Genomic DNA, 28,000 nt, shown 5'->3' with positions numbered 1-28,000 from the left:
CACTTTAGGAATTATGATTTACATCCCTGGCGAATAATCGACGAGTCCAAACACTGAAATAGAAAATAAATGGCGGTTTTCAGTTTCCGAAAAAGAATGCTACAAAAACAAAATATTTGGACGTCAAATTTAATTGGAATGCACAAACTGAATAATCAAAATAAAACATTGTATTTCAGTCTCAATGGAACTGAGTTTTTGACATTATGGCAATAAAAGGAAAAGGTAATTTGCACGGTGTCGTAATTGTCTTCCTTGTTGTTTATGTTTGATAGATAGGCCTACTAGGCCTAGTAGGCCTACTACTACTAGGCCTAGCCTAGGCCTAGCTAGTTAGTAAAGTAAGGCTAGCCTAGGCATACTGTACAGTACTTCTATAATAGAGGCCAGAGTGTAGGCCTAGTGACTGCTACTACTACTACTAGGCCTACTACACTAGATGCAGCTGATAGTGGATGAGGGACAGCTAGCTGACCTTGACTCCCCAGAGAATAACAATAATATTAAATAAATCCCTTTATGCCTAGCCTAGGCGTTTATTATTCGCCGTGGTTAGGATTCCGGCACCGGAACCCAACTGCCCAGCGTTAGGGAATCCGACACGCTATTGCGCATGCACAGAGCGAGGTAATCGTCGACTCTATACTATACCAATTCTTTGTTTTGACTATACAGCGATGGATCATTTCATAGCTGCGCCACACGGCGAACTAGCCTAGATGCCTACTAATGCGGGATCCACTAATCTACGCTAGGGCTACCAGTTAGACGTGACCAGTGGGCCTATTTATTTTGTAATTAAAAAATGGTTGCTTCATTCATATATAAACTTCATATCATTATGAATTATATAATTACATGACTAGTTTTATGATTTTTCATAACGCATTTAATATACTGTACATAACATGCAATCACAAGTTGATTTGTTGACGGCAGCCACCGCGTGGATGTGAAAAAACTGTTCGGGAATTCGGGGTTGCAACGTTAATTGAAAAGAAAGAAAGAATCTTACTGATTCTTATTACAGTAGAACCTGTGTTTTACGTACCCTGATTTTACGTTCCCTTGATTTTACGTACGCTTAAAATAACCGATGACGACGTCATCATTTTCTTACATTGAGGGCGCAATTTAACAACAACAAAGCACACAAAGCCACAATCATGGCTGTGTGTGGAATTCTGCTGTGTGTTTGAGTCAAGCTACGCACGTGCATTTTAAGCAGCGACTGTTTCTATTGATAGAAAATACAAGAACATTGATATTTTACACTTTATTTAAACATCTCACAGCCTGTATATACTGTACAGTACTGTACTTTTCTAGTTAGGCCTCACATCTTGCTAGTAGGCCTGCTAGCCTGGCCTGAATAGTCTAGGCAAGGCCTAGCTAGTGACAACCTGCATGCTGTTCAATAAAGTAGACAAACAGGGTAGCCTTTATAGCTACGATCTCTACGTATTTGGGGTCAATTTAAGGTCAACCTTGATTTTACGAATCCTTTGTTTTACGTACGCCTTTCGGTCCCGTACCGTACGTAAAATGGAGGTTCTACTGTAATATCATTATAATTATTTTAACGCGTGGCGTAGTCGTATTTTAATTATTAATTCATGTATGGCATAGGCCAAGTTTCATCCATCTCTCGCTCGCGCAACGACTCGACTATCTAGGCTACAGTAAATCCCTATAACACTCCGACTCTCGGTGGTGTGGTGTGTGGCACTATTATTAGTGCAAGCTATAATTCACTTCCCAGAGCTCTGGGCATGCGCAATATCGTGTTAGATTCCCTAACGGTGGGCAGTTGAGTTCCGGTGCCGGAATCCTAACCACGGCGTTTATTATTTCCCCTATTTTGCAAGGTTTTTTCACCAATAACAACAACAATAAAATGATAATAGTGTTCAAGCAGATCAGCAGAGCAGGTGACATCTCATAGGCATACTAATAGTCATAACAAATAAATGCATTAATATTACGATGGATCATTTCATAGCTGCGCCACACGGCGAACTAGCCTAGATGCCTACTAATACGGGATCCACTAATCTAGGCTAGGGCTACCAGTTAGACGTGACCAGTGGGCCTATTGATTTTGTAATTAAAAAGTGGTTGCTTCATTCATATATAAACTTCATATCATTATGAATTATATAATTACATGACTAGTTTTATGATTTTTCATAACGCATTATACTGTACATAACAACATGCAATCACAAGTTGATTTGTTGACTGCAGCCACCGCGTGGATGTGAAAAAACTGTTCGGGAAGTCAGGGTCACAACGCTAAAAACAGCATTACGATTAATCTTAGATACTGATACTTATTAATATCATTATAATTATTTTAACGCGTGGCGTAGTCGTATTTTAATTATTAATTCTTGTATGGCATAGGCCAAGTTTCATCCATCGCTCTCTCGCTCGTGCAACGACTATCTAGGCTACAGTAAATCCCTATAACACTTCGACTCTCCGTGGTGTGGTGGTGTGGTGTGGCACTATTAGCAAAGAACTTATAACACAAGAATCTCCTGTTCTTCAATTTGCATTCAAAACACAGTATCGGAAGTACAGGGTTAAAAGGTCAAACTGGGCGACGCCATTTCACAGCATGGAGCAGCGCCCCCCTCCAAACTAGGAAGTCAATTACTCTACCCCCCTAGAGTATTAGCAGATCCCCTCTATGATTTTGACTTTCTAATTTGATGCGGGCGCCCTACTCCTCAGTCAATTACTCTATCCCCCCTAGAGCATTAGCAGATCCCCTCTATGATTTTGACTTTCTAATTTGATGCGGGCGCCCTACTCCATGGCTCACAATGGCGGCACCCATAGCTCTATTCTATCCCACAATGCCTTTCGAAAATTGTTACGCGCTTCGGACGAACAGGAGATTCTTGTGTTATAAGTTCTTTGCTATTAGTGCAAGCTATTCACTTCCCATAGCTCTGGGCATGCGCAATAGCGTGTCGGATTCCCTAACGGTGGGCAGTTGAGTTCCGGTGCCGGAATCCTAACCACGGCGTTAATATTATAATAATTTCTGATAATAATATTTAATAAAGCCGTTCCAAAGCAATAATTATCAATATTTTCTTCTGGGTTTCTAACAAGAAAATTTATTTTAGTATAATTCACATGTCATCATTGTATAGTTTATCACCACTGGTTACTGTAATTCCCACGAACGTACAAATTAATTTTGTCTATTAAGTTAGTATTGATGTTTTTCTATTTTTTCCTAGATTTTAAGAAAGCTGTAACATTTATCAAAGAGTTCCTCGTAAAATTACCAGAAGATGAAGACTGTGCCGAACTACGAGATGGATTCAACCTCGTTTTACTGCACATGAAAAAATACTTCAAAACAGTATGGCTTAGGACGCAAGAACGACAGTCCGGTGTCAAATTACGCTCGTCTGTCTCCATCTCAAGAGGTCTAAGCCCTCTGACACCATATCAAGATATTCCTGATCACTTTCAGTGGAAGTGGGTGGATTTGGACAGTCAGAAAGGACTATCAAAGAGTTTACCGTCAGATGGTATACAAACGGTGCCTTTAATTTTACAAGCTGCTAAAGAAGGCGATGAAACGTTAATTACACAACTGATTGAAAAAGGTAAGTTTGTTGTGGGATAAAAAACAAGGCCATATACATGGCTGCAGTCGCATGCTCAAATTTGAGTTAGTGTTTAAAGTTCCTAAATCTATTTAATTTTGCCTTTTTTTGTATGTTTCATATTGTATTTTCTGTGGTTTTATGTATATATTTATATATAAATATTTTTAAGGCATCCTATAATTAGCGGATTTTGTGCTGTTGGATGTGGTTGCATTAAATTATATAAATAATTATCTATGTGGTCTTATCTTTAGTTGCAGCTTGGTGATTAAGGGTCTGGGGTTCAAATCCTGTAGCAGGTTAAAAATTCCACTCACTTTAAGACTTTTTGTTGCTTGTATAATTATATTTGTCTTTTAAGCATTATTGTCACCTCTAATTTACCTAAATAAACAAATAATAATAAACAACAATATGTACTGTATCAATTAAGTATAGAAATTGTATATAAATTGTAAACATTAAAGATGTATTGTTTTTTGTTAATTTTTTTTTGTTGAATATGCCATTTTATTATTATTATTAGTTATCCACTCCATCCAAAATTTGATTGAAAATAAAAATTATTTACCTGAATAATGCAATTTAAATTTTAAAAATAGTCAAATTGGCTGTCAGCCATTGGATTTTTGGTTGAATTTAACCATTTATTTTGTCATTTTATAAGTGAAAACATTATTTTTTTTTTCCTCTACGCAAGTGATTAACTTGATTAAAACTACAAAATAACCTATTCAAAGTCTGATTTAATTAATCTTCATTTTTCATGTTTTTGGGGGACAATACATCTTTAAGATGGATACTTCTTGATTGAATCTTATAAAATAATATTTTTTCTTTTAAGGATAAAATTAATAAATAGTAAGTATTTATTGTCAGATAGCAAATTCACAGCCTTTATTACAGTTTGTGTAATTTGTTGTGTTAAATAAACTGAATATTGATTTGATTGGCAGTTAAACCATTCTGTCAATATTTCATCCTGTGTGGTAGTACTGTAGACTGCAGTACAGAACAAACAATAACCTTCTAGTTCTACACAATAAATTTACTAATACAGTAAATAACTTACGCCCGTATTCTTAAACCGGACTTTAGTCGTAGTTCGAGCTAAAACTAAAAAAATGACGTCATTTTAATTCATAAACCGAACTTCAACTAAATCACCGACTAAATCAGGCCAACCTCGACTAAATCGAGACGGATTTTGATCGATTTTTTTAGTCCTGGAGGGGGCAGGCTAAATGGTCGACTAAATGGTTTTTAAACGATGTTTATAAAAAACGTAACAGTCATTGAGTTGTTATATTGGCCAGATATTGAAGAATGAAATATCTATTTTTATATTAGCTTAATTAAATACATTGGTATAAGTTATAATAATGAAAATCATCTTTATTTACAACTGTATACAAACTACATTATTTTCTTCGCGCAAGTCCGACTTCAACTACGTCACGCCATAGCGACAATGGAGATGCGGCAATTCACCACGCGATGGAATGTTTTAGGGGCCTAGCGCTTTCTTGTCACGCTAGGAAGTACGTGGTTCGTGGCGATCATACTTTGTTGGAGGCCTATAAAATATGAAAGTTACCGTACCGCCAATGGTTCCTAAATATATTTTGAAGATTTTGTTTGTTAATCAAAAGTACTTCACTGTTAAATTAATACTGATCTTGTTCTAATAATTAACGATTAAAATTATTTTTCATGTATATAGTCCTGATGCGTAAAAAGTTTTGTAAGAAAATGGAAAGTGATATCAATGCGCAAAATTTCGTCTGCTCCTTAAATACTCTCTTGTCATTGGCCAATGTTTAGCCTTTGTTACCCAGACGTGTGCAACTCGGCTAAAAGCTCGACTTCATAAAGTCGAACTGCAAACTTCGACTACTACTACCCATTTAAAAATTAACATTGGTTATACTGTACCATTTGTCTCATATTAATCAATTAAAAGGAAAGGTACAGTACTTAAAAATTAAAGGAGTGTACTTAAAAAAAGTAGAATTGGATATTGTAATTTAGCTATTTATTTGAATCAGCTTAAATACTAACAATTTCAACAAGAGAGGATCTTTGTTTATTAAAACCTGGCTCATCCACCCCACTTGTACAACAGGTAGCCATCCATGGCTACTGTAGATGTGTCACCCATCATTAACTCGTTTTTACCCAACAGTACAGATAATGCTTTCTATCTGATAGTCTAATTTATGCAGATGAATATGAACAGTGAGTGATTGAGACTTACACAACAATGAGTTTAAAAATCAATCTTTATTGGTTGACAAATAACTAGGCCTAGTCGATATTCTGTTTTTCTTGTTTCTCATTTCTAGGTTTGATTTTTTATGCACATAAGGGTTCATATCTATATATAAATTTACGTAAGGGCAAAAATCGGTAAATCGTGCGTTATTTCTAGAATGTTTACGCGATGGTATATAAAGTTGGTTCGTACTTTCGGTACTAATTTTAACCACCTGATGTAACCCTGTTTACTAATTAAATTGAGTTCGATAATTAGTTATTGACGATTAAAACGAATTTAGGTTCAAAGATTTGCCCCAAATAGGGGTGTTTTCCGATCGTGGTATACACTGTCTAATGGATGTCAATTTGAAAAATACCCGCACACAATAATACGAGGACGCTTCGCATTTTCCTATCTCCTCCTACGATAATTGTTTTTAATAGCTGAAAACCGGTTGAACAGTTCGAGTACAGCATCATGATGTTGAAGACAGGCCGATTTTCTTTAAAAAATGCTATTTTGATACATGTAATATACGTTTTTACAAATGTATTGATTTGTGATGAATGGAACATTCCAAATTATTTGGTTTAACCATAGAGGTATAGATTTAGATTTATGGGCCCCCTTGGAGAATAAACATAAATAGTATTGCAATGCTGTACAATACTGTTAAGGTATTGTTAGATTATAAACATATAATATACAAATAAATAAACGTTATTACTGACAGTTGCTTCTCAACGTTTGTATTAATTAATAATTTAAAAATATATAAACGTACGTAGTGGTACGTGTATCGTTACATGTACTTTACTATTTCAATAGACTATGACAGTGAGAGTTTTAACAAAGTATTAAATCGTAAATGTTTTACTGTATTTAGTGGTATATTATTTATAGGCCTATAAAACATTAAAAACAATATTTCGTTACTGAGTGGATAAGAATATATTTTAAAATGTTTCCTCTTTGTACCTATCTTCTTCCCCCATCCCTCAACCCTTAATGTTACATACAAAACACAAATTGGGTTTGTTTAAATGAGTCCAAATAAAAAAATTTGACTCATTTTGTTTCTCTCTCGGAAGTAATTCCCAGGGTGCTAATTTTAGCTGACTACATAAATCATCGTGTATATTTATTCGTTTCTGTAAACGACAATGTATTATAGTCCTGCAGTACGTACATTTGAAATCTCCATTTTTTTCTCGCTGGAAAACACTGTGTATTCGAGAACCATCTGTGGGCACGACCTAGATGGTACGCGAGCGAAGCGAGCGTGCCATCTAGTCTATATATAAATTTACGTAAGGGCAAAATTTGGTAAATCGCGCCTTACTTCTAGAATTTTCACTCGATTGTATGTAAAGTTGGTTCGTACTTTCGGTACTGATTTTAACCGCCTGATGTAACCCTGTTTACTAATTAAATTGAGTTAAATAATTAGTTATTGACGATTAAAACGAATTTAGGTTAAACGATTTGCCCCAAATAGGGGTGTTTTCCGATCGTGGTATACACTGTCTAATGGATGTCCGTCTTGAAAAATACCCGCCAAAAATATGCGAGGAGGCTTCGCATTTTTCTATCTCCTCCTACGATAATTGTTTTTAATAGCTGAAAACCGGTTGAACAGCTAGAGTACACCATCATAATGTTGAAGACAGGCCGATTTTCTTTAAAAAATACTATTTTGATAGATTTAATATACGATTATACAAATGTATTGATTTGCGATGAATGGAACATCCCAATCTCTCAGTCTGCCAGAGTTTGGTTTAACACAAGTACTGTAGGTAAATTTATGAGCCCTTGAACACATACGGTAGGTAAATATATGGGCCCTTTGAGAATAAACTTGCAATACTTTGACAATACTGTAAATACCTATTAACTATTTTTCATTTGAATCGAACATTTCTTACTGTGAATGTTCGTACTGTTAGATGTAATATAAAAATATATACAAATAAACTTTATTACTGAGACTGTGGATAGGCTCTACTGTTAGATATACAAATAAACTTTATACTGACAGTTCCTTCTCAACGTTTGTATTAATTAATAATTACCAAAAATATAAACGTCGTAGTGGTGTATCGTGACATGTACTTTAATATTTCAATTGATTATGACAGTGACAGTTTTAACAAAGTATTAAATCGCAAATGTTTTAGGCCTACTGTATTTAGAGGTATATTATTTATAGGCCTATAAAACATGAACAAAATATTTCGTTACTCAGTGGATAAAGAATATATTTAAAAATTGTTCCTCTTTGTACCTATCCGCTTTCCCATCCCTCAACCCTAATGTTACATAGCGAGGAGGCTTCGCATTTTCCTATCTCCTCCTACGATAATTGTTTTTAATAGCTGAAAACCGGTTGAACAGCTAGAGTACACCATCATAATGTTGAAGACAGGCCGATTTTATTTAAAAAATACTATTTTGATAGATTGCTAGAGTACACCATCATAATGTTGAAGACAGGCCGATTTTCTTTAAAAAATACTATTTTGATAGATTTAATATACGATTATACAAATGTATTGATTTCCGATGAATGGAACATCCCAATCTCTCAGTCTGCCAGAGTTTGGTTTAACACAAGTACTGTAGGTAAATTTATGAGCCCTTGGTTTAACACATACGGTAGGTAAATATATGGGCCCTTTGAGAATAAACTTGCAATAGGTTCGGAAAATGTTAAAAACCAATTTCTATTATTTGAATCGGTAAACAGTTTCCATTTATTATACATTGATAATGAAACATGAAATATTCCTATTTATGTCCCTCGAGGTTCATTACAATTTATATTTAGTAGTCCCACGGACTTCATCTTAGCCACTCCCCCGAGTGCTAAGGCCAAATTTATGATACCCTACTTTCTATGTAAGTTTAGTTACAGTTAGTTCTTGACGATAATACAACGAATTTAGGTTACACCCTTCGGCCGCGAAAACGTTTCTGTACAAATATGATACCGATTGGCTTTATTTCATTCAACAGCGACCATAATATCGCCAATTACAGGATAGATAAACTATTTTATTATTGATGTGCTTATAAATTAAGACTCATGTAAACAGCTTGATTACATCATTTTACAGACAAACGAAACTTTTAAACCTACTGTTTCAATAACTGAGTATAATACTGTATACGTTTTCATAAGTAAGTGCATATACATTTTCGTGTTTTCATTGACGAGATTGTAATAGTAACTTCAGTAACTATTACAGTACTTATTTATTATACGACACAAGACAATTGTATCTGACAGGTACGTACATTATTCTAAAAAATAAGTCTAGATAGATCCCTTAGGCGTCATAAATCACAGGCCAACAAATCAGTACTCATGACAGAAATTCGACCCAGTTTGGTTCACACAAATGTTTACAGGAATTTCAACACCACAACCGATGATTTGCCCTAAATATTTAGGTAGACTACAGTTTAATTTTTCACTGAATAGGAGCTTGCATTTCCGATTTTCATTTCGCAGAATGTCTAGGTCTATTTATTTAGTTTGGTTCTTATAATATATAAATACAATCAACTTTATTACTGCGGTTCCATCACCACCACCACGTGTCGCCCAATTCCCGTACATACATTTCCATTTCTCCCTAATTTCTTTAATCCACATAAATTAATTGTCCTTTATGGAATTCAGTATTGGTTTTGTTGTCTCTATTTCTGAATACCCCAATTAGGGGGACACTTCCGTTTTTGTTTAGTGTCCCAAAAAAGTCCCCGTCCGTGGATTCTACTGTATTCGAGAACCATCTGTGAGCACCCCTAGATGGTACGCGAGCGAAGCGAGCGTGCCATCTAGTTGATTCAATTTGATTACTTTTACTTGAAAAAAAAATTACAAAATTTAACTGTGCAGGTTGTAGCAGGTATTTATAGATTTTTTTGGTTATAGCATGGAGTAAACTTTACTCCATGGTTATATAGGTTTTCCACACACACACACTCACTGTAAAATATAATATTTGTAGTGCCCACTACAGTACTTTTTGGGGCTCAAATCTAAATGTAACAGAAACAGGGAAGGAGGAATGCTAGGGGTGTGCTTTAACTCTTCCCTCCTTTTGGTAGCTAAAATTATGAACTACTTTTCAATTTCTATTTTTAGCAAACTATTAATTATTATAAATGTTGGCTCCTCCCCGTTTAGGAAATCCTGGATCCTCCTCCCTGATTTATTCAATGTTTTCATAAAAGAAAAAAAAAGAAAAACCTCTACAAATATTTACATATTTTTCCGAAAAGCTTTGTATTATTCTGTACAATGTCAACACACTTTGCCATTGTAATTATTGATTAATTTAAGACGCAATATTATTTATTGTTGCCGCATATGAATAGGGTTATACAATTAGTTTATGGTACCATAGCAACATATCAGGTTCAATGCACAAGGTCAGATTCACAAGAGTTTTTGTGGGATATTCCATTTTTTAAGCAGGTGTCTCACATTACAGTAATTAAATTAAATTGTAATTCTATAAAATAAAATTAGTATACCATTACATTACATGATAGATATGTTTGTAGGATCTAATTAACAAGTTACTGGTAAAACGATTGTTTTGAAAAAGTAATTATTACAGTATTGTGTAATGAAAGATTCATTAAAAACATTTTTACTTGATTAAACATACCCTAAAGCTCTGTCTACACTATCAAAGTTTAGGTGACAAAAAAATGTGATGTACCCAGGACATGATGATATTATATCACTACCATATTTGAGAATATCACTACCATATTTGGGCACATCACACTTTTTTTGTCACATAAAATTTGATATAGTGTAGACAGAGCTCACATACCCGTGTTTATTTGTAGTATTGTAGTTTGTCCTTTAACAGTTAAAGTGTGTGTATTGTCTAATTTATTCTGGGTCAAACAATAATGAGTGTAATTAGACACATCAATGTATACCAGTGTTCTTAACAATCAATGAATGAACTAAAAGTCAATTCTTATTGTTAATATAATTATCTACAGTACTTTGTTCTTTACACAACAGTCAACAAAATAGATTTTAATCCATTAAACAAGAATTAGGAATATGTGAAGAAGAGACCATTATTTTTTTTAGGAGAAAATGTCGAGAATTTTTTTGAAAGTCATCTGAAATAGAAAAATATAGAATTTAATATCAGGACAAGTTAAATGTTACATGCCACATGTAATAATAAGTGCAAAAATAAGAAATATATGTGCAGAAATGTATGCTATAAATTATGGTTATTTTTCATTTATAACATTTTAATTTTTTGTTTTTTAAGATACAAATTGCAAAGATGATGTGGATGCCTTAGGGAGGACAGCTTTAATGTACGCAGTGCATGTCAATCAGAATGAATGCGTAGCAACTCTACTAAAACTTCATGCTAACATTAACATACAAGCTAATGGTAAAATGTTCATTATACTGCATGTATTGTACTGGGAATGTGTAATATAATATATTTATATTGATTATTTTTCGTTTTACCTTTTTTGTTGTTTTTGTTGTTGGAGTGACACGCCTAATTGGCGACAGAAGCTATTGGCCTCTTTTGCCACTCCTGGGTGCAATCTAGCTATTTTGTTTGTATTTAGGTCTGTATAACTGTGTTTGCCGAAATTAATAAAATAAAAATAAAAAAATTAAATATATCATGTATACCACCAGCAATTTGTAAACTGATGAATAAAAAGCAAAGCCACAGAGAAAGCAGTTTTATTTAAAATGAATCATAACCTATGGTAATATCATATCATCATCATCGGTATCATCATCGTTATCATCATCATCATTATCATCATCATCATCATCATTATCATCATCATCAGGCTATAGTCGTTACCGGTAAGTGGTTAATAAAATAATGAACTTTCTTTGCAACCTCAAACACCCTGTTTTCAAATCAAGAATCATATTTATCATAATAAATAAAATCATTATAACCAATCGTCATATTTATCATATAATAAACTACATCATTATAATCATAAATATTCACTATCATCATGATAGTAACAGCTACTTATTTATAAAGGCCAATTTACACCACTGAGCTATAACGGTAGGAGAAAACCGCATAGCTTGTCCACATAGAATCTGTATCTATCCTTAGCAGGTTTCCGCTCAACCGCCCGCCATTCCATGTTGTGTGTAAATGGGCATAAGAAATAACATCGATTCTAATATTTTGTTTTTCGCTACATGAGGAGTAGCTGACTCATTTGAGTTAACTACAGCTTAAGTTGCCCCTGCCCAGCACTTTTTTAAATGTATATTTTTATATTGTATTGATTTGCTAAATAATTAAACGAAACGATATTGTTTATCGCTTTCTGTTATCACTGTGTATTGGCCTTAAATTACTTTTTTTCTTCTCATAGATGGTTCAACTGTTTTACATCGTGCGGTGTATGACAACAACTATACAGCTTTAGAGATTCTCTTACAATACAAGCCAGACGTAACCCTGCAGGACTGCTATGGACGTGCACCTATCCATTGGGCATCCATGGCTAGCTCTAGTGCCAACATGGAGGTGAGTAATAAAGGATTTAAATTGCTGTTTCAATTTCATTCAAAATCTTGCTTTATGTGCCTCACCTCTCAGTTGTTACTTAATACTAGTAATAGTAGTGTATCTGTTAATAGGATTTCAACATGCACTTTATGATAGTAAATGGAAAAATCACAAATCAGTACACAAATATACATTATACAAATATATTGTCTCCCTGAAAAACATTTTTTAAATGTTTGTTGTTGAATATCACATACATAATACTATTTTTAATCACTTTGACCAAAAATTGGATTGAAAAAATATATGTTGAAGGCATTACAATTCACCATTATTTGTACACTTAATTCGATATATAAGATGCTTTTAATTTGTTACACAACATATTCAATTTCTCCCTAACTTGACAACAGCTCCTGTTAAGGGCAAATGTTAACGTAAGTGTACGTGATAGAGATGGCTTGACACCTGCAATGTGGGCCTGTCGTATGGACAACACAAGACATTTAGAGCTGATACTAAATTCACCAAATAATCAGGTACAAGAAAGTGATGGCATTGAGAGAGATATGAATGGACGGACTTGGATACATTGGGCAGTTAGAAGAACGGAACCAATGAAATGTCTTAAGGTAATTAAATCAATATTTTTAACTTTGTGGCTAAGTTGGTTGAAAGATGCTGTGCTGATTACTATCTGCAACAGTGTGGCAGTTGAATTTCGGTTCCAAAATGGCCGGAGTAATAATGTGAAGAGCTGAGAAACTTTCAGCATTATGAGTGATTGGCCGAGCAGTTAAGACAGTGGAACCGTAATTACGTAGCCATAACCTCGGCAGGGGTTTGAGGCTCACTCACTCCATGGTTCTGGTGGTAGAACAAGTCTTCTCAGATAAAGACTATAAACAATAGGTCCAGTGTACACATGTGCACTTTGAAGAACCTAGTACATCTTTTGAGACAAGTAGGTGGTTACCCAGGTGTATTAGTACATCACAGCCACTGATCTCTAGGAGACCAGTCTTTGATTGAAGACGTCGCCCAGTATAAATAGAATATTTCAATTCAATTAAATGCTATATAAGATGAATTATTATCACAAAGTCTCTATTGTCAATAGAAACAAATGAAAAATATTAAAAATGAATTGATCAACTCTTTTTTTTTGGTTATCTGTACAATAATTTCTTATATTAAGCTTCTTTTTTTTTGCTATGGATATAATATGTTCTGGTATTCAGAAATAAAAAGATGAATTACTGAATGTTATTACAATATTTTCTTTGTAGAAATTAATAACACCAGACACAGTGGCTATCAGGGACAGTGAAGGTAAAACAGTACTACACATGGCAGCAGAACAAGGTAGGCTTGACACGTCACGTTAACAAAATAAATATTTATTTTCTTTCTAGAAAATATGATTGAAAATAAAAGTAGACTTGTAAAACATTCATTTCTCCCAGGACCAGTTTATTCTGCTAGGCCACATGAGTTGGTTGGGTCATCCAAAGTTGAAGGTCTTGCTGTCCCTTTATGGCTTAATGCCCAGACTGATGTTAGTTGTTGGCCCTCCACTTGGCTTAACCCCAACCTAGCTTCAAAACAACCTTTTTGTGTAACCCATTGTTTTTTTAAACTTAAAAATAATAGTAATTGATATGGAAATAGTCAACAAAGGTGTTAGTTATAAATGAATGAATAAATAAATAAAAAATAAATAAATAAATGAATGAATAAATGAATGCACTACAGGCTGTTTCATAAGGAGTTCCTCAATTTTCAGGAGCTTGGGTCTGAATGTTATATGTTAAGCTCTGTCTACACTATCAAACTAGTTTGACAAAAAAGTTTGATGTGCCCAAATATGGTAGTGATATTTGAAAATATGGTAGTGCTATGACATCATCATGTCCATATATGGGCACATCACATTTTTTTGTCACATAAAGTTGGATAGTGTTGACAGAGCTTAAGAGTGTAGAAAGTTAATAAAGATATTAACCATATTTTTAACAAATAATTTTAAACTTGAAAACTTCTATTTTTGTGTGATTTTTAGGATCAATGGAAGCATGCAGAATAATTTTAAATATGGTAGGCAATGAATGTTTGAAAGAAACAGACAACATTTGTAGAACATGTCTACATTTAGCGGTAATTAATGGGCATGGAGAGGTGGTGAACCTACTGCTGGAAGAAGGAGGTATGTCTAGTGATTTAGAGACAAGGCCGTAAAAAAGAAAAATTACACAATCTTTTTTTACAGCAATAATTAATATTTCTATAGTCATTAACATAAAATCAGCTGAAAATAATTTTGTTTGAAAAATCTTACTTACCCTGTTTTTCAATAGAGGCTGTACTTGGGCAACAAACATCATAATTCTTTTTTAAGTATAATAATAATTGTCTTTTGTATAGCGCCTAACTAAAATTATTTTTCTGTAAAGCGCTGCGACCACAAGGCTCGAAAAAATTTTTTGGGCCTAAGATTACAATTTTTTATATATTTTTTCCTTTAATTTTAAATTCCAATACAATTATTTTTTAGCACACATGTACATCTATATAACAAATGTTTTTATGTTGATTTTTGCTAGTAAATATGGAAGAACAAGATAAATTTGATGCAACTGCTATGGACTATGCTACCAATAAAAACCTACATTACTGCTTACTTATCTTAAATTCATTCTCCAAACATAAAACAAAAGAAAAACCAGAGAAAAACCAGTGGCAAAATAATAGAAAAATTGAAACAAAAACATCAGTTGATGATTCAGGTGATATTCATAAAAAGCCAAAATCATCGGTAAGTTTTATATTATTTAATGAAGGCGTGTGACGCAGTGTGTTGGACGTTGGATTACTGATCGTGGTTCGAAGCAAACTCTCGCTGCACTACTTGTATCCTTAGGCCAGACACTTTACATTTGTCTCTTTCCACCGAGATGGATTAAATGGGTACCCGGTTAGATCAAAACACAATTTTGCACTGATTACTAGCTGCATTATGGGAGTATATTTCCATACGTGGTTGATCCAAAAAGTTACCTGGGTAATAATGTGCAGAGCTTCTATAAGAATGAACTAATATTATTTGGTAAACATCTTTCGTCCCATTGCGATATAAGGCCTGTGGTCTCCATAATGAATTGATTGTACTAGTAGGTATACGACTGTTCAATAGTGCATACTATTGCACGCCATGTGACCCACAATCGTCCAATCAGGAATTTATTTAGCTGTTATATAATAATGATAAAATTTGAAGACTGGAAAACTTGGATTACCTTATACACACATGCCAGATGTGTATACTGGACCTCTACACTTGTAAAGTTCTTACCCTAAAAGATTTCTTTGACTGCCATAACTATGGCTGATGAGTTACTTAAATCTACAGTGCCAATATTAATGCTGTGGTTTCGGTTCCCTTGTCTTGGCTATATTTTTCTTCATTCATTTTTCGTTTTAATTAATTTTTTAGAATAAAATTCCTGAAATAAATAACAATAGTGCAATAGTATCCCGAACTGATTCACCAACGCTAGGTGAGAAACATCCAAAACCGCCGGGGCAGCCTCGACCAGTGGGTCGCAAAATAACACCGCCCCCACCTAGACCAAGCCTTGGTGAACCTCATATAGTTGGCGAAGGTGATGACCATCAACTAGACTCATCAGAGACCCCATCTGCCCCTCCTATTGAGATGGATGATGAGTTTAATTTACATCAGAATGATGAGGAGGAGAACACTCATAGAAGAAGTGATGCTGGTATGGGAGTTGTAAGTATTTTAGTAGAATACATTTATTTTCAGAATCATGTGCCTTCACTTTTTGACATGTAGAAATGCGTTTTTTATTTATTTAATTTTTGCCATACTGGATGGTACGCTCGCTAGGTCGTGCCCACAGATGGTTCTCGAATACATAATAATTTCAGCGTTAAAGAACTGGCGATTTCAAATGTACGTACCGCAGGACAATAATACATGTCGTTTACAGGAACGAATAAATAGACACTGATTTATGTACTCAACTAAAATTAGCACCCTGGGAATTACTTCCGAAAGAGAAACTTGTCACAAAATGAGACACATTGTTTAAGTCAAATTTAAACAAACTTAATTTGTGTTTTGTATGTAACATTAGGGTTGAGGGATGGGGAAGAGGATGGGTGCAAAGAAGAACAATTTTTAAATATATTCTTTATCCATTTAGATAACAAAATATTAATTGTATAAAACATTGCGATTTAATACTTTGTTGAAACTATCACCGTCGATTGAAATAGTATAGTACATGTAACGATACATCACTACGACGTGTATATGTTTATATAATTTAAAACAATTTGTGAAAACCACCTCTATTCGGGCAAAATCATAAATTCGATTTAATGGTCAATAAATATTAAATTATCTAACTCAACTTAATTAGTAGGCATAATGGTTTTCAATTGTTTCTTAGAGCCAATTCATACTTAAGTTGGTTCCTACCCTACCCTCCAAAGTTGTTCTGCGTTTAGTTAGGGCATGTGATGTACCGTAGGCCCATCCTCTACTGGTTTTACAACGCTACTCATGCCAGTGAGGGAAGGGTGGTGATGTGGGTGGTTTAACTGCAATAATAAAGATGTGTACATAATATACGGCGAGTGAAAGCGCTAGCTCATTATCTGTTTAAACAAGAAATATTTCTTACAAAAAACGCCGCGTAACTTTTTGACTGGACAGTTGTAAGAACAGTCTTCATTGTTATACAACACACTTCTCGTAGGCGTGTAGAATATGCGTGTAATAGCGTGTTGTATAAACGCGCCCTAAATCAAAACGCAAGTGAACAATTGGGACTTTACTTGTGATTTATGTCATTGGCCTGTCAGCACAGTCGTTTCTTTCTAGAATTAAACGCACAAACTTGTATTGGGAATAATTTATGTTTATGTGGTTATTACTATCGCATTTAGGTATTGATAATAATAATAATATGGCTTTTGAATATATAATTACTGTCTGTAGAATAACATTTATACATTTTCGGTTCGCGATGAAAAGTTATATGAATGGATTTGTAATAGGTATTTATAATAATAGTATATGGGTTGTATTATTGCTAAGCTATCACCAAATCGCGTTATACCATTATTTCTCAGGGTTTTTTGCACCATTGATCAATACCAAACGCTTATCGGTATTATAGTTTTTAATTAATCATTACATTAATACAAATACCCAATTAAATCAATCGCGTCAGTCCAATTCCGACTTATGTTTCAATCACATAGTTCTGTGTCTACACTGTCCCAACTAGTTTAACAAAAAAAGTGTGATGTGCCCAAATATGGTAGTGATATGCCCGAATATCGTAGTGGACATCGTCATGTCTATATAATATGGGCACATCATATTTAGTTTGATAGTATAGACAGAGCTTAAGGATTATATTTAAAAAATGTTTTCTTACATTTTAAAAAAAAGTATTTATTTGTTTATAAGCCCAATTTTCCAGTCTTAATTTTACATTTTGAAAAAAAAGTATTTTATTTGTTGATAAGCCCAATTGTGCAGTCTTATTTTACATTTTAAACGAAAGTATTTATTTGTTGATAAGCCGAATTTCCAGTTTAATAATAATGACCCCTTCCACAGTGCTTATACCATATAAATTTTACATGATATTGACCGTGGGTTCTTTACACCTCTGATGCATTTGTTTTTATTGTACCTTTTTAATAAATTATTATATGTTTAGGCCTAATCACACCCAATTTAATGAAACGGTCAGATTCCGATTTCAATTGAACGAAAGTAGTACTGTATTTATTATTCATTGATAAGCCAAGGGTCCCATGGCGTTAACCGATATCTTGAGCATTTGACTCATGTGTCAACCTGTAACACAAATCATTCTTCAAAATCTAAAGAAAGAACCTCACACATCTTTTTTGTGAGTGATACACTATGGATATGCCCACGGAAATAATATGTGAACATTGTAAACAATCATAGGCCTACAGTAACAAACAAAACATGGCTAATAAGCATAACATTCAGACTTGTTTGTTTTCTAGTGGATTTTTATTTACTTTAGCATGTAGAATAAAACTAGTAACAGTGGCTATATTAATAATTATACTGATTATCCTTGATGTTATCGCGTCTAATAATAAAATATTTTGTTGTTGATAAGCCCAATTTTTCAGCCTTGATTTTACATTTTGAACGAAAGTATTTATTTGTTGATAAGCCCAATTTTGCAGTCTTAATAATGACCCTTCCACAGTGCATTTTACATGATATTGACCGAGGGTTTTTACGTCTCTATAGCCACTGATCAATACCACAATTAATGTACTTTTTTAAATGAATATTGAAATGTTTCAACATACCCAATTAAAAAAAACGGTCCGTTTTCCAGTTCAATCTGTTGATTAGAGAGGTTGGAGTTTCATTTTGAACGAAAGTATTTATTTGATTGATAAGACAAATTTCTAGTCCTAATGATTTGAGATTCAACGGGTTTTGCTTTCAATTGTATAATAATATAATTATATATAATATTAAGTATAATTATGAATTCACCAACACTTTCAGGCCCAATAACAATGATCCCGGGCCCGAGTTTTTGTAGACCGGACTTCCATGCACAGCCACATGTTAAGGAATATGAATCTCTGTATGATTTTAATATGGTTCGAAATGATATTACACAACAACGATTAGACAGCAACTGTGCAAGAGTCCAACTAATAAAATCGGAATGATCAATTAATTGAACATTTACAACATAAGGCCCATACACTAGGACGATAACGATCGACGATAAATAGACAAATGTGCATTTTTAATACATAAACCAAAAGAAATATAAACAATTCCTTTGATGAAAATTATATTTTCACACGGCCAATCAAATGACGTCATGATTAGTAAGACCAATAATATCGTGACAATACAGCGATTTTATTGTTTTTATTTATCATGAATTGAATTGAAATATATATTTATACTGGGTAACCTCTTCAGTCAAAGACTGGTCTCCCAGAGGGCCCAGTTGGTGATCAGTGGCTGTGATGTACTAATACACCGGGGTAACCCCCTACTCGTCTCGAAAGATGTACTAGGTTCTTTAAAGTGCACACGAGCTAGATGTGTACACTGGACCTACGGTTTATAGTCCTTATCCGAGAAGACTCGTTCTACCACCAGAACCATGGAGTGAGTGAGCCTCGAACCCCTGCCGATGTTATGGCTACGTGATTACGGTTCCACTGTCTTAACCGCTCGGCCATTCACTCACTGACGTCATTTGATTGGAATTTGAAAAACATTAATTTTATCAAAGACAGCATAAATGATTATCCTATAGGTCTAGAACGAAAACCTTTCTAATTTCTTTTGGTTTATGTAAAAAAAATGCATGCTATATCTTTATCGTCCGTCGTTATCGTCATAGTGTAATTGGGCCTTTATACAAAAAAAAAAATTGATTACGAAGTTACATGTCATTTTCACCTATCACCAAAAAACTAACCTTGTTACGAAGCCAATTTATATTATATATTTCATTAAAACTGAACTTTACGGTAAATGAAGAGTAAGTATCAGTTAATTTGAATAATATAACTAGTAGGTCTATGAACTTGCGTCCAGACACAGAACTGTGACATTACTATCATAAATGTTGAAACCACTTATAAAACCTTTTTTTAAAGAAAATATAATTGTGTTAGGAGAAGGCTAATAAACAAATAGATAATGTACAAACCTTTTTCTGGATTAATTAATGGAGCAGGCGTTCCTAATAATCTGCTGCTGCTACCTAGACTGATTGTTCACCTTCTGACGATAATTGATTGGGCCCCCCACGGCATCTGATAACCAAAACAAAATTTACCATGGACTGTTTCAATGATTTAATATCTGACGGCGTATTATTATAACATTGGCCTAGATTGAAAGTCAAAAGAAAGTCATTGTAAATACCTCCCTTTATGTTGACAGAGCCAAAATAAAGTTTTGACCATTATCGAATGATTGTTTGACAGTGACTTATTATAATACCGGCCTGGTTGACAGCAAAAACGAAGTTATTATTTATTGAACAAGATTTTACAGATTTCCGTCTACATCTCAATAATACTGTATTATCAGCAAAGGCTTTCATATAGACTCTCTTCTCCCAGACGTTTTTTGGGTCCAGCAGCTACCTATAAATTATAGTCGAGTTTCCAAATTCACAAAACTGTCAGCCTTAGATACTAAAGCTACCGCTTTGAAACAGCTTATTAATGAATGTGTCCTCCTGGGACATAGCTGGCTAGAGCTGCGGCGCGAAAAATGTATATCCAACCTCTGCAGCACAGATTGAAATGGTTGGGTTGGTTGAAAAAAAAATGGATCGAATTTCTGTTATGAGTATACAGTACTTGCCTTTACGACGCCTGAGGGAATAGACACTTGTGGAACAGAGATTGGAATGTTCCATTCATCGCAAATCAATACATTTGTATAAACGTATATTAAATCTTAATTAAATAAATCAAAATAGTATTTTTTTTTTTAAATCTTCAACATTATGATGCTGTACTCGAGCTGTTAAACCGGTTTTCAGCCATTAAAAACAATTATCGTAGGAGGAGATAGGAAAATGCGAAGCCTCCTCGTATTATTGTCTGCGGGTATTTTTCAAGACGGACATCCATTAGACAGTGTATACCGCGATCGAAAAACACCCCTATTTGGGGCAAATCGTTGAACCTAAATTCGTTTTAATCGTCAATAACTAATTATCGAACTCAATTTAATTAGTAAACAGGGTTACATCTGGTGGTTAAAATCAGTACCGAAAGTACGAACCAACTTTATATACCATCGAGTAAACATTCTAGAAATAACGCGCGATTTACCAAATTTTGCCCTTACGTAAATTTATATATAGATTACAATACAAAGAAAAAGACACAAAGAAATATAAAAGGCTAGGAAAGACTAAATAGGTGCTAAACACCTTCTGTATGCTAGGTGGTCAACCCAGAACAGTGCACAGATATAAACAAAATAATTACATTCTACAATTAAAGCATCTACAAGAAAGCGACCAACTACAAACATTTTCAATATCAAAATAATTTTTAAAATAATTTTTTATGAGCGACCCGGTGCAAGAAAATGTTTGCCTTTGGTGCAAATAACATCTTAATTTTTATACAACTCAAATTATAATTAGCTAGACATTCTCTTATGAGGCCAAACTGCAAGTTATATACCCAAGCAATGCAGAGGCACTAGTACCCTATGAAGGCAGCATAATTCTAGGCAGACTTTTTTTTCATTTTTACACCATGCTTGGCAGCTGATTACTCCTACAATATACATTTGGCACATACAATATAACTTCATTACATTTATATTTTTAAGGATGACCGTGAATTTCATACGTCAGCAAATGAAGATGAAGATGCAGCGTTCCGTAAAGGTAATTCAAAATGGTTTTACCTATTAATACTTTTCACCAATTCTTATTCCACAGTCTCTGGCCCATGTCTATGGAAGGCATTAATGTCTACATAAAAAATGTTTGTTTGTTTATGTGGTAGTTCGAGATCAGTCGGACACAATCATATAAAGGCAGCATTGATTTCCATCAGTATTTCATTTATTCACATTCATATTCACAGGCATTTATCGCATAAACTACAGTATCAGCCACAATCGGCCATCTCTTGGAAAAAAAACCCCTATAAATACAACAAACAAACATACATAATAATCCACATTCGAACAATTACAAACCATTGTTATACTCATTACGTTATCTTTAGTACAATACATACACATCACATTAGTGTTACATTATTATCAATTATATATATAACAAGTGATAACCACATCTATACCTGGATTAAACGATGTTAATTTTGGAATGGTGCATCACATCTTTACTAAACCTTCATCTCCATTCAGCCCAATCTATTAATAAACATGTAAACCAGATTCTTAACATAATACTATTCACAACTACATACAACCACTGTATTGGTCGCCATATTGTAATCCGAACTCGCACACTGTGTATCGGCGAGTCATTCTACCATCAATTACAATTACATATATGAGCATAAATAACACGTTTAATACAATACTACTATTCATTACCGTGATATAGTATTACAATGTACCTGAAAACGAATAACTGACAATTTACATGGTATAGTAACTGCTTCTACTCAGCCACGATGGATATGCACCACCTGTACCCACGTGCGGGCCGCTATATATACTCCGGTCTAAATTATTCTACCGCGCATGTCCGTCACCCCCGAATGGTTACAGTATAGATCCCCTATCGGTACTTCCGGTTTCCCACATTTATAGGGTCATTTCATGACAAGTACTATTGTACTTCTTGATATGACTATATATATAGTATATAAACATAGTGTAATACTTTAAATCAGTCGAAATAAATGTTGATTGACGCAGTAACACTACAGTACCTATATATTTATTATCTTCTTGCTTCTGTTATCAAAGAGCTATCAAATGGCAACCCGCATTCCGACAGTTACAACAGTGATATGTCTGACCGCAGTATAGAAGTTGAAATGGTTGTATCGGATATAGAAGAAGAGGTTGTATATGATGATGCCGAAAGGTCTTTAGAGGTAAAGTTTACATTTACGTAAACCATTCTAATAACTGGCGATTGACATTGCAAGTTTCAAAACTCAAGTTCAGTTTGGATGCCACAAGAAGTTATAATTAATATCTTGATTGTGTAATTGAAAAACTCTCATCACTCAATGTGTAGAAAGAGGTTGAAGAGTGGAGAGCTAGTCAAAATTAGAGATTGAAAAAGGTTTTGGTCGCAGTTGTGTAGTATAGGAGGGTATTCCAATCTCTGCCAGTATTAGGAAAGAAAGAGCTCTGGAATGGTTGGTCTTAGCCACTGAAACTTTAATAGTGTGTGATAATGTATTTCTCAGAATAACACACAAAATCTCTTATTTTTATTAAAGCCCATGGCAGGCAGTCAAATAGTGCATGCACGCATGACGCCAGCAATACAAGTTCAACCACCATACCCCCCATCAATATCACCTGTCAGACTTCTACCATCACAGAACATGAACCAACCAGATGTCCAATCACAGCAGATGTCAACATCTCCACATGTGGTGCCATCACCTCCACATGTGATACCATCAGCATCTCACCAGATGCCACCAGCTCCACATTCAATTTCACCATTATCACATGCTATGCCATCAGTCACACATTCTTCATTGGTATCCCCTCATCAAGTACAACCATCTAACCAAATGCATGTGAGTTTATATTTAATGCAACTATGATAACAATATTAATGATTTTTTATGTTACTTTGCATGAACTTTGTTCATTTTGGGTTTTATGTTTTAGGTTAGAATATTATACATAAAGTTAAAACAACGTTTGTCCTAGTAAATTTCTTAGCTAAAATCAATATAAATAAATATTTTTTATTCGTAGATGGAATCGACTGAAGTTAAGCCTACACCTAGTCCTAGAACCCTGATATCGAGTGGCTCACCGCTCCCTCCGCCTAGTGCACCACTCATGCCAGCCAAAATACAACCGCTAGCACAACGCCAACTGTTACCGCTCGATGGCCAGCCAGTGGTAAAGCCAGCTAAAAGTGGAAAAAAGAAGAAAAAGAAACGCTCATCCAGTGAGGGCGGGTTAGCTATAGGCCCAGTGAAGTCAAGTGGTATTGAGCCTATTAATGGTAAGGGAACAAGGGAAAAATTAGTTTAATGTCTGTAGATGAACTATATTTTTATGTATGTTGTAGGTCTAGCAAGAAATTGAATTTATAAGAAAAATACTTTTTTATAGGAGGTCTTGGAGGAAGAGTCCTCAGTGGAATATCCAGCCCTCTGCAACCATCCTCACCACGTCTACAGCCTAAGATGAATCAGCAGAAGTCTGGAATGTCCAGGCCATCAAGCTCCCAAGACAACTCCCCAAGGTCCAACATATCACCGCGAGCCAACACATCATGGGAGGTAGGCTGGGAACCCCAGGCACGGCAAACACCACCTACTCCGCCCTTTACACCGCGAGAAAGCAGGGATAGTAGTTTACGGCAAACTGAAATGCCTAATTTAATTTCTAACTCAGGTCGTAGGTCACGGTCACAGTCAAATGAGATTGAGACGATGCAAGTATCTTCACAACAAACTATTGACCTTAATAGTAAGGTAAGTGCTTTTTTAAATTTTGAAAATATTACAATTAGTTAGTAAAAATATTAAGCATAACTTCTAATAAAACAAAATAATTTTTTTTTTTTTTTTCAAAATGTCACATATTGCCATAGGACGTCACTGGTCGTAGACAAGATGTGCAATCAGCATTCAACTCAAAGGGGCGCTCTTTGTCGAGTAACGCATTACCAAGGAAGTCTGCAAATAGAGGCATAGCATCTGGGTTGCCAGCGCCACAGCCTCCTGGACCCAGACCACTTGGAATTTAAGTTGGATAGGTTTTAATACTTTCTAAGCATTCCATTTAGAATGTGCATGTGGAGTAAACAATATCAAATATTTGGGAAATAGTTTTAGATACAGTAGAATCCCCTTTGGAGCCTGTCCTTGACTAGGTGGTCATTGGGCTGGCCGCGAAAATATTTTTCCCAAGGACTTTCTCTGAAAATCCTAGAGAAGGCGTCCCATTTTAGGGAGCATTATTATGAATATGCATCATGTTTTATCTGGTCTGCGCTCGCCCTCTGAATGAACTTTTTAATACGCTTTCCGTCGTGTAGTCGAATGGATTAGACTATGGATTTGCATGTCGATGTATGGGGTTCGTATCCTATGACCAACTTCTTTTTAGTTTATAGTGAGAGAGATTATTTAGACGGTTGGGTTTAGTTATATTTAGGAAGTAGTTTGGCTATCTTTCACGTATCTTTCAGAGATTTACGTGGGCTGGCCAAATATGTCTGGTTTTCCGGAAAGTCTGGTATTCCGAATGCATTTTTACCATTAAAAATTAATTTGGGACTGTTCGGACAGAAAAGTCTGGTATTAGGAGAGTTTTCGGTTTTCAAAGTTGCAAAGGGGAGATTCTACTGCATGTTGATTGACCTCAGGGATAGGTATTGTTTTTACCATTTAGATCATGGGTTCTCAACAGTCGTCTCATGTGAGAAATATTCTCACTAGAATTTAGCGATCGAAGCATCTTATTATCAGGTCGGGTCAAAGTCCCTCGTTTAACCTTTATTTGTTTAACCTACATAAAATACACATGCAGGCCGGATTTGACCCCTTGGCCGCCTGTTGAGAACCCTGTATCTAGAGTATAATCTAAACAAATATTAACCTTGATATAATGCAATATCCTAAAAGATCAAATTTTATTTTTTGACAAAAATTCTTTTCTAAACCTATTTATAAATATGGCATCATTATAAAAACTTGTAGAATCTTAATGTGAATTTTATACATATATATTATATGACCAAACTCCGTCCATAACACCCATTTTATGCAATACCTAAACAAGCCAGAAGTGCTTGTATTAAAAAGTTCTTGTTAGTGTTTTTTTTTCCAGTGGGACTTTTTTTTACAGAACTAGATTCCAGCTCAAGCTTAGTTATGACACGCCATGTGTGCCAAAAAGTTATTCTTATGAATAACAAGCCAAATCACTGCTTACAACCTAGATTGGTGTAGACCCATAACTGAAAGATTTAGAATTAATTTCAATAAAAGAAAAGAATTTGCGATGGTCCAATTTATGGCGAGTCAATGTCCAGTGAGGTCAATTTCAATGTATTTTACTTTAGTTTTCATGTAACCATGGAGTATGATGTAACTAACAGATCCGTTGCCATGTAAACAAACACTAAAATGCTTAAACAATTCATGATTGTTGTAAACCGTCAGAGAGCAAACTTAGAAACTAAACATTGGTGTACTTGCCCTTGGAAACTATTTGTATAATTTGTTATGTAAACCTGGCAACCATTAGATAGCACTTGAAATTAGCATTTCAAGTCAGATTTCCAATACGTGTACAATTGGTTTGTTTACAGTACTAAACAGGTTAACAGTCTAATACCTTATAAGTATATAAACAAAGCTACAATAGTCTATTCGATCTCATCTGAATATTTTTCAGTGTTTTGGAATTTGATTACTAATATTAAACCTCAGAATACAGATTGATTTTGGGCGTTTTTCTTTTTGGTTGAGTGTCGAAAAGGGAAAACATCACAATCTCAGTCTAAGACATACTCTAACAATTTCTCCCCATAAATGTCCACATATAAAGTAAACCATGAATTGATTTTGAAGTTTTAGAAACTCTAAAGCTCTGTCTACACTAGCAATGTGACAAAAAAAAATGTGATGTACCCATAATAATGGACTTGATGATGTCATATCACTATCATATTTAGACACATCACACTTTTTTTGTCAAACTAGTTTGTAGACAAAGCTTTAACAAAATCAAGATTATAAAATAGAAATAAAACCTTTAAAACGGTTTTTTAAAACTTAATACCTGCGTTATAAAGTAATTTATTTTGTTTCTCTATTTCTGTATATTTGAACATAGCTGTATATTATATGACCGAATATTTATATTATATTAATATTTACTGTAATATGTGTGTGTGTTTACCATTAATATATTTGTACATAGTATAGATTTGGTGTGTGATGTAATGTAAGTCGCTTATTGTATTTAGACATCATTGTATTTTTATCAATATATCATAATTTTGTAATATAAATATAAAATCTTTTCCAAAAATCTTTAGAATTAGTATAGTCCACTAATTTTGATAGTATAAATTTAAATATTAAATCAATTAGATAATTTTTCATGTGTTCAAAGTGGCCGCTAAAATAATACAATTGATCATACAATGTTTGCTATTACTTAAATAGTGTTTTGTTTATATGATTGGTGCAATTCAGAATTGTGTATCATAATTAGTCAACTGCCGGCCCACTTAGATCAAACTAATTGCAAGAAAGGGTTTTAAGGGTCATTTTGGTATAAATCCTGTAGCATAGTGGTAATAAAAAAACATTTTTCGGCCTTGATATAAAATCATAATTTAAAAAATCTTAATCAGCATCACAGCTTTGGCATCACGATACATTCTTTGATTTGTTTTATTTTGGAAATTAGATCCAAAATGAAATTATTAAAACAGTTTTATTTCAGGTATAAAGTACAATGATATTCAATCATCACTTCCTGGTTATATACACTCCATAGTCCGTATTTTAACATGTTGAGATACAGTATATTAATGTTTTTTTTAAATGTAATTAAAATAAATATTGACAAGAGTTGTTAATACTGACCGTGTGTATTAAGTAATATTGTCTTTGTTCTTAAATTACCATCAATCACGCGGGGGACTCCCCTTATTTTTTACACACACAGTGCACTTAAATAATGTAAATACTATTTATTTACACACTAGATATATATATATATATATATCTTTACAAAAATATGTACA

At 34.1% G+C, this 28,000-nt stretch overlaps 1 protein-coding gene across 1 annotated transcript; it reads left to right on the top strand.

The window, feature by feature from the left end:
• The first annotated feature begins 1 nt into the window (after position 1).
• Positions 2-27,998, top strand: LOC140045354 (uncharacterized). Its single transcript, XM_072090210.1, has 15 exons — positions 2-225; positions 3,258-3,632; positions 11,214-11,342; positions 12,316-12,470; positions 12,866-13,084; positions 13,742-13,817; positions 14,515-14,658; positions 15,056-15,267; positions 15,946-16,245; positions 21,883-21,940; positions 22,999-23,129; positions 23,484-23,792; positions 23,977-24,232; positions 24,343-24,707; positions 24,827-27,998. The coding sequence occupies exons 1-15, from the start codon at positions 207-209 to the stop codon at positions 24,980-24,982; spliced, it is 2,904 nt and encodes a 967-aa protein (XP_071946311.1). The 5' UTR covers positions 2-206; the 3' UTR covers positions 24,983-27,998.
• Positions 27,999-28,000: the final 2 nt, after the last annotated feature.

Source organism: Antedon mediterranea, chromosome 3, assembly GCF_964355755.1.
Source record: "Antedon mediterranea chromosome 3, ecAntMedi1.1, whole genome shotgun sequence".
NCBI classification, from domain to species: Eukaryota; Metazoa; Echinodermata; class Crinoidea; order Comatulida; family Antedonidae; genus Antedon; species Antedon mediterranea.
The sequence above is the reverse complement of the archived record's forward strand: the minus strand, read 5'-3'. Positions and strand labels throughout refer to the sequence as shown.